The sequence below is a fragment of the Arachis hypogaea genome, chromosome 19 (assembly GCF_003086295.3).
Source record: "Arachis hypogaea cultivar Tifrunner chromosome 19, arahy.Tifrunner.gnm2.J5K5, whole genome shotgun sequence".
Taxonomy (NCBI): domain Eukaryota; kingdom Viridiplantae; phylum Streptophyta; class Magnoliopsida; order Fabales; family Fabaceae; genus Arachis; species Arachis hypogaea.
The window spans coordinates 60,665,288-60,674,258 of NC_092054.1; the positions used below are offsets into that span (position 1 = coordinate 60,665,288).

Genomic DNA, 8,971 nt, shown 5'->3' on the forward strand with positions numbered 1-8,971 from the left:
CTCAGATAGGCAGAAAATGAGCAGATTTGGTTAAGCGATCCATGATCACCCAAACCACATCAAATCCCAACCTAGTCCTTGGTAAACCGGTCACAAAGTCCATCACAATTCCTTCCCACTTCCACTGAGGAATCTCAAGTGGTTGTAACATTCCCGACGGTTTCTGATGCTCTATCTTCACCTTCTGGCACGTCAAACACTTGCATACAACTGTAGCTACATCATTCTTCATCCTAGTCCACCAGAACATCTTCTTTAAATCATAGTACATCTTCGTACTTCTGGGATGAAGAGAAAACCCACTGTTGTGAGCTTCCGACAACAAGTCTTGTCTCAAACCCTCGACATCCGGTATACAAATTCTCCCCTTATATCTCCACAACCTTTCATCATCCTTAGTAAACTCTCCATGCCTCTTCTTGCCAACTGGTTGAAATAATTACTAAAGCTTTTGCTCATCTTGTTGAGCCCTCTATATCTCTTATTTAAACGTACTTGAAATCTGCAACTGATTCAAACAAGCTCTTCCGGCAACTTCACCAATATCCAGCTTAAGATCCACAAATTTATCCAGTAACTCTTGTTCCTTGATTCTCATCCAAGGTACTGTTAAAGACTTCCTACTTAATGCGTCTGCCACCACATTTGCCTTTCCAAGGTGAAACTTAGTTCAAAATCATAATCTTTTAGCAACTCCATCCACCTCCTCTGACGCATATTAAGCTCTTTCTGATCAAAGATGTACTTGAGACTCTTATGATCAGAAAAGATGCTAAACCTCACTTCGTACAAGTGGTGTCTCCAAATCTTTAATGGAAACACAATCGCCGCTAATTCCAAGTCATGAGTTGGGTAATTCACCTCAAGCGGTCTCAGCTGACGCGATGCGTATGCCACCACATTCCGGTGTTGCATCAACATGCAACCCAAACCCTTCAGTGACGCATCACAACACACTTCAAACGGTTCGTGCGGTTCTGGTAAAATCAAAACAGGTGCTGAAGTTAAGTTTTGTTTCAAGGTCTGAAATCTTTCTTCACACTCTGACGTCCAGACAAACGGCACCTCCTTTCTTGTCAACTTAGTCATCGGTAGTGCAATCCCAGAAAATCCTTCAATAAATCTCTGGTAATACTCAGCTAAGCCCAAGAAACTTCTGATTTCCGTCATCATTGTTGGTCTTTCCCATTCCATCACCGCCTCTAATTTTGAAGGATCTACGGCTATTCCTTCTTTGCTCACCTTGTGACCTAGGAACTTTACTTCCTCCTTCCAAAACTCACACTTGGACAACTTAGCATACAACTTCTTCTCCTTCAGGATTTGCAACACAACTCTCAAGTGTTCCTCATGCTCCTTCACCGTCTTAAAATAAACTAAGATGTCATTTATGAAAACCACCACAAATTTGTCCAAAAAGGGATGAAATACTCTGTTCATGTAATCCATGAACATAGTAGGTGCATTCGTTAACCCAAAGGACATCACCGCAAACTCATAGTGTCCATAGCGCATCCTAAACGCAGTTTTCGGAATGTCATCCTCTTTCACCCTTATCTGATGATAACCGGATCTTAAGTCAATCTTTGAAAACACTCCAGCTCCTTGATGTTGATCCATCAAGTCATCTATCCTTGGCAGCAAGTACTTGTTCTTCATAGTCACTTTGTTCAACTGTCGGTAATCCACACAAAGTCGCATTCTTCCATCCTTCTTCACCAATAAAACTGGTGCTCCCTACAGAGATACACTCGGTCGAATGAACCTCTTGTTCAGAAGCTCTTCCAACTGAGTCTTTGATTCTGCCAGCTCTATCAGAGCCATTCTATACGGCACAATCGATACTAGTCCAGCTCCCGGCACCAATTCAATCGTAAATTCGATCTCCCTTTGAGGTGGGAACTCAGGAATATCTTCCGGAAATACTTCCAGAAAGTCTCTAACTACCGAAATCTGATCTAAGTTCTAGGCATCACTCAAAGCATTAGCAGCCAACAAGATATAACCCTGACACTCTTCCCCACTACAGTGCACCATTATAGAGTTCAGATAGTAACCCTCAGCTATCACTGCTCCATTTTCTCCTTCCGGCATAAACTGAATTGACCGCTCAAAGCAATCCAACAAAAACCCGATTCTTCGACAACCAATCAAACCCCAAAATCATCTCTAACCCAACCATTGGTAAGCAAATCAAATCATGCACAAAGTCTCTACCCTCAATCTTGAAACATACTTGTCTACAACCTAACCTAGTCACAACTGTCTGATGCGGAGTATGTACATGCAATTCAAATACTAACTCTGACACTTTCAAACCTAGTTCCTCAGCTTTGTTAATTGCAATAAACGAATGCAAAGCTCCAGTATCATACAATGAAACTAATGTTTTATCACCAATTAAGCATATACCTCTCATCAACGGATCTGCCTTAGCAGCATCCTTGGCGTTCACAGCAAATACTCGCCCTTGCTGTTGACTCTGACCTGTATTCGGGTTCTTCCCACGAGTACAATCCCTCACAATATGACCAAGCAAACCACAGTTGAAGTAACTACCTATACCAATCTTGCAAGAGTCATATGGATGAAAATGTCCACAATGATCACAAGTTAAATCCGAAGAAACCATACTCTGATTTTCTCTCCCTTTACTATGCTGGTACTGATTATACGTGTTCTTTCTGAAGCCTCCTTGACCTTGAGGTGCATGTCCTCCTTTCTTGAAATTTTGACCCCTCGGTGGAAAGTACTTGCCATGTCCCCGACTAGTGTTTCCTCCATGAGTGTCCCTTGATGAGGCTACTGTCTTTGCACATTCCTCAATAACTTTCGCCTTGTTCACTAGGTCGGAGAAGATCCGAATCTCCAAAGGAGCCACAGCAGTCATAATGTTATCCTTCAAGTCCCTTTGATACTTTATACACTTCCAGCTTTCGTAGGTCTCCGGGGCACCTTGACACACCCTAGAGAAATTACAGAGCTCCTCAAATCGGTTAGTATATTTCGCCACAGACAAGGAACCTTGCTTTAGCTGCATAAGTTCCATCTCCTTCACTTCCCTTGCAGATTTAAGAAAATACTTCTTATAAAAAGCCGTCTGGAATACATCCCAAGGGATGTCAGCATTCTGAAGCTTTAACAATCAGCATTTTCCTTGCCACCAGTGCTGAGCCTCTCCCAAAAGCTGATACACAGTAAACTCCAGATACTGGTTTTTCAGAACTTGCTGTGCTTGTAGTGCACGCTCCATGGCCTGAACCAATCATCTGCTTCTGTAGTGTTAGTTGAACATCTGAAACTTTGCGGATGAACCCGGAGAAAAGTAGCCAAGGTCATCGAAGTACCTCCCACGTTATCCCCATTTCCTTTCGCATTATCATTTCCATTTCCATCTCCGTTTCCATTCCCGGCTGGTTGGCCCAACCTCTGCATAGCTTGTAGAGTCGCAGCAGCATTAGCCTCCATGTTGTTCGCAAAATTTGCCATTGCTGCCATGAACTCGGCATGGTTATCGGCCAGTTGCTCATTCCTACTCTCTGCTCGTGAACGTGTATGACCTCGTCTGCGAGTGGCCATTAGGGTTCTTGTCTACACCAAACAATCGATATCAAGGTGATCAATCTCAATATCAAAAGCCTAACGCTTCAATTATCCCAAAAGGCATTCAAAACAAGAATGCTATGCATATATCAAACAGATAACCCAATAACATCAAAGAAAAAGACACACAGAGTATGCAATGAAGCACAATCGGTCCATCCCTCAGGCTCACGAGGACGAACCACTCTGATACCACTAAATGTAACACCCTAATTACCCTAAGACTTACCTCGCATCGTAAAGCAAAGGTTAATCAAAGGTTATGAAAATTCTAAGGATTATACATATGTATATATAGAAGAAGTAATATATCCTAGAAGCCCGATGAAGGATAGAACTCAAAATCAGGATTTGAAAAGCACAAAACGTACACACGAAGCTACAAACTTAACGCACAAGATATAGATATAATATAACAAAATAGAAGAGTATAATAGTTTAAGGATCTAGCCACGGCTTGCAGAGTTTAAGCCAGCTAGCTATATACAGACAATACAGAATTCTGAAAGTTAAAAACAGCATATACACATTGTCAGTTCAACTGCCAACCCGACACATCTCCATGGAGATGTCGCTCTTCGGAATCATAATGGGAACCCCCGAGATATGGTGCTCAGAACACCTTCCATAATTTTATGCCTGCACACTCTAGTAATCCAAAGGGATGCGAGCAGGATACTATTGCCACAGACCTTACACCTCAACGCAAGTGGGAAGAACCACCGCCCTTATGCCGCTGCCGCTACCTCGACAGGCGAGATCCAACCACCGTCCCTGTCGGGCGCATAGCCTCTCAACAATCTTAATTTAAAATGTTACATCAGTGGTTTTGAAAAATTTATAATTTCATTATATCAATTTATCATCATTTCAAACTCCGAGTCCTCGACTCATCTCAACCACTGTCAATTCACAATTTCCTTTCCAAACTCACTAGTTCATCAGTTCTCAATTCATATATCTTTCTCCTTTCTCACTCCACCAAACCCATCCTCAGTACACTAGAAACCTAAGCATTTGTTCTCTACTTTTCAAGGTAGAATCAAATTAAATCTCCTAGTACCTTTTCCTATGTTTTGATACTCGAAAATAAGCTAAAGAGTCTTAAATAGGTGTCAGAGAAGGTTACAAACTTGTTGGGAAGGTGAAACATTTAAAAACAAGAATTTAGTTGAAAAACAGGGTATGTGCGTATGCACAGGGGTGTGCGTGTGCACGCCCATGAGGATTTTCAAAATGTGTGCAGACCCATAGAGTTGTGCGTACGCACAGGTGTAAAATTTTACAATTCTGTTCGTTCGCACAAGGCGTGCAAATGCCCTCAACAGAATACACCTTTCAACATGTGCGTGCGCACAGGGCTGTGCGTACGCACAGCTTGCCAAACTTCGTTGGTTGTGTGTGCGCACAGGGCGTGGTAGCGCTTCCGTCAATAAGCCTTCCCCTGTGTGTGCATACGCACAAGGCTGTGCGTGTGCACAGGTTCAAAAACTCACAGTGGGGTGCATGCGCACACAAACCAGAAATCACAAATTCTACAGCATTTACAGAATTCAGATTTTGACACCAAACTTTGAATGATCATAACTTCCTCTACAAAAATCCTTTCTTACAAACTTTAAATCCATTTAAAGATTTTTCAATGAACTTTAATTTAAATCAAATTTCAACAAATTTTGAAAATTGAGGCTCAAGTTATGATCCGTCAAAGTTCACCAAAAATTCATTTTTACCAAAATTTCACAAGTTCTCAATTTTCCAATTTCACAACCAACACTAAACCACAATCTCATTAACTCCCAAAACACATCAGATTTTACACTTTTCATACCTCAATTCACCACTCCACCTTATACAAATATCAATCCCCATTCTCAAATACATAACAATGCATTCATTTTTCAACCAACACATTTATCAAATATCATTCCACCATTACCAACAATCATCATAATCAAATTCAATCTCAATCTCCAATACCATACTATCAGCATCAATATTTCAAGTCATCAACAACCCAAATTATCAAATCATCATACAACAATTCTAACAACCAATTTAATTCAATCCTATCCTATAGGTCACTAGCCTAAGTGTCCAGAAATATTATATATTACATAGAGGAAACTAAAACCATAGCTTGGCTGATTCCCAATATGCCAAAAACCTAAAATTGAACTCGAACAAGCTTCAATTCACCAAATCCTCAACCAAGATCAACAAGTCCAGCCACCAAGTCCACTTTCAAGAAATTTAAGTCACCAATATACTCTACACAACACCAATTCAAGCTAGAAATTACACAAATTCCATATATCAAACGTAGGATTTCATATATACACAAAACCACAAGAGATCAGGTATGCTCACCTTACCAAATGTGGATTGGGTCAAAACCCAATAGGAATGAAGTGCTAGAGTGTACCTAAACACCCAAAATCACAAAATTTCACTCAATACAAAACCCTAAAAATTCGAAATTTTGGAAGGAAGAAATGAGAGGGATTTCGTGATTTTCTTACCAGTTTTTTAAGTGTGTTTTGTAGAGCTCTTCGCGAGGATCGCGTGGCCACAAACGGTGTGACAATCGGAGCTCCGTAGCTCAAGTTATGAGCTTGGGAAGATGATGATGAATAGTGCTTCTTCTCCCTCTTTTCTTTCAGCTGGTGTGTATTGTGTTTATGAGAGTGTTGTGTGATGAATTGGCCTTTAATGAGAGTATATATATGTTGGGCTTGTGCCCAACTTGGACCCGGTCCAACCTATTAGCGTTTTTATCCCGTTTGGCCCAACTTTGGGTCAAACCTTTAAAATTAATGCCCGGGTTTCGACTTTAAATATTTTCCTAAGTGTTCATACCCTGGGTCGAGCTAGGCAAGCTGGGTTGGATGAAGACAAAAAATGACCGACCTCTTATAAAGGTTGGTCGACACTGACTTCTTTCCAAAGAGCTCGGCCAAATTGCCAGAAGGGCCTAAGTAGGCCCAAAGCAGAAGATCACAGCCCACCTAAAGGCGGCTGGCCAAAGATAAGGGGACTCGCCCACAAAAGATAAGATAAGATAACTAGCTTATCTAAAGGGAGGTCACTCCACACTACTATAAATACACTAGAGCACCCAGGTATAACTCATGTTCTGATTTTACACGAAAAACCTGCTTAAAGCCCGTGCTAACTTAAGCATTGGAGTCTCTTGTAGGTACCACCACCCTCCGGTGACCAAGGATCAGCAACATCTAAAGGCTCAGCAAGACGGACACGACAGCTCTGGCCACAACAGCTGATCTCCTCCAAGATCGACCTTCAGTTTCAGGTAACCCTCGGAACATTGGCGCCGTTGCCGGGGAACCTGGAAGTCATCCCATCATCATGGAGGACAACCTTGACAACGATCACAACGCTGGTTTGGAAGACAGAACGCCGCATAAGAACATGGATACCATACCAAAGAATACACCTCAAGATAAGGGAGATAAACAACTCTCAAACACCGAAATTTTGGAAGCTATCCGTGATCAACAACATCGACTAAAATAGCTTGAACAAGAAGTCGACCGGCAGCGGGAGGCTGAGTGAGGCCTTCGAAAAGAAATAAGATGGCGTCCAGAGCTGGAGGACAAGATCCTAAAGCTCGAAGCTGTTTTCAAAACTAAGACCACTCGATCCAGCCACGAAGATAGCCCCCATAAGGACCAAGACCCGTTCACAAAGGAGATCATGAAAGCTAAAGTTCCGAAGGACTTCAAAGCCCCCGACATGACCCTGTAAGACAGTACGTCTGATCCAAGCCATCATCTCAGCAATTTCAGAAGTCGGATGTATCTTACGGATGCCTCAGATGCAATCCGTTGTAAAGCTTTCCCGACCACTTTGACCAAGACGGCAATAAAGTGGTTCGACAGTTTGCCACCAAGGTCAATAGCAAACTTCGATGACCTCGCCAAGAAATTTTTAGCCAGATTCTCCATCCAGAAAGACAAAGCCAAACATGCCCCAAGCCTGCTAGGGATTAAGCAAGGAGATCGGGAAAGCCTTCGCAACTACATGGAAAGATTCAACAAAGCATGTCTGGACATACAAAGTCTGCCGACAGAAGCAGCCATCATGGGTCTCATCAATGGCCTACGAGAAGGACCTTTTAGTCACTCCATATCCAAAAAGTACCCATCATCTCTGAACGAGGTACAAGAGCGGACAGAAAAGTATATTAATATGGTGGAGAACTCTTGATTAGGAAAAACCTCAAAGTCTAGATTCTCCTACCCATCTCGGGACAAGGATAAAGAGTTCAGGAAAAAAGAGGACCAGCCTACTAAAAAACCTAGAAAATACCACAACTACACTCTCCTCAGGGTGTCGCTTGTGGATGTCTACAGAGAGATATGTAACACTGAGAAGATCCCGCCCCTCGTTCGATTAAGCATAAAAGAGGAGGAAGTCGAACAGAGTATTGCGAATACCACCGAGTCTACAGGCACCCTACCAACGAGTGCTACGACCTAAAGAACGTTATAGAAAAGCTGGCCCGGGAAGGAAGACTAGACAGGTTCCTGGCCAACAAAACAGATGAACCGAAGAAGAGAAGAGGGGTTAAAGAGATCGAACGAGCTGAACATCCCCCTGACACCCCTGAAAGGCATGATCACATGATAAATGGAGGATTCGCAGGAGGAGGGATCTCTAAGTCATCGCGCAAAAGACACCTTAAGGAGGTGTACCATGGTGGAGGAGGCGGCAGGTTGGTCGACCTCCCCATTATTACCTTCACTCAAAAAGACATCGCGGGCATCATCGCGGGGCATGATGACCCCATGGTTGTTACCATAATACTTGCCAATGCCAACCTCCACCGAACACTAGTCAACCAAGGAAGCTCTGCGGATATACTATTCAAATCCGCCTTCGACAAGCTCGGCTTACAAGGAAAAGAACTCAAAGCATATGCAAATAGCCTATTCGAGCTAGGAGATGCCCCAATTCAGCCATTAGGGTACATCCCACTACACACAACATTTGGGAAAGGAACTCGGTCTAGGACGTTAAGTGTAGACTACATTGTAGTTGACGTGAGCTCAGCCTACAATGCTCTAATAGGTTGGACAACACTAAACCAGCTCGCCGCTATGGTCTCCACTCCACACCTATGCATGAAGTTCCCAACTCCGGAAGGGAGACCAAAAACTCACGCGACGCTGTTATAATGAAAGTCTGAACCTTAAAGGTGACCCCAGAGGAAAGGAAACCCCAAATCGAGCTCTCATTAAAGTTCAAGTTTCCTGCTTCAAATCATCAAGCTGAATACGAAGCCCTACTGGCTGGTTTGAAGCTGGCTAGGGAGGTAGGAGCTCAGAAGCTTACCATTTTTAGC

At 42.8% G+C, this 8,971-nt stretch overlaps 1 protein-coding gene across 1 annotated transcript; it reads right to left on the reverse strand.

The window, feature by feature from the left end:
- Position 1: 1 nt before the first annotated feature.
- Positions 2 to 3,579, reverse strand: LOC140182276 (uncharacterized). The gene is made up of 8 exons (XM_072228427.1): positions 3,348 to 3,579; positions 3,144 to 3,256; positions 2,237 to 3,100; positions 1,846 to 1,965; positions 1,489 to 1,737; positions 862 to 1,365; positions 541 to 649; positions 2 to 426 (listed from the first exon to the last, which is right to left on the reverse strand). Exons 1-8 carry the CDS (start codon positions 3,577 to 3,579, stop codon positions 2 to 4), a joined length of 2,616 nt encoding a protein of 871 aa, XP_072084528.1.
- Positions 3,580 to 8,971: the final 5,392 nt, after the last annotated feature.

Excerpts from the sequence above, each read along its gene's own strand:
- LOC140182276 (XM_072228427.1), bottom strand. The coding sequence starts at position 3,579 with ATGGCCACTCGCAGACGAGGTCATACACGTTCACGAGCAGAGAGTAGG. Across the intron at positions 1,966-2,236 it reads CTAGGTTAGGTTGTAGACAA|AACTTAGATCAGATTTCGGT; the intron begins GTATGTTTCAAG and ends AGTGATGCCTAG. Across the intron at positions 1,366-1,488 it reads ATGGACACTATGAGTTTGCG|ACGGTGAAGGAGCATGAGGA; the intron begins GTGATGTCCTTT and ends GTTTATTTTAAG.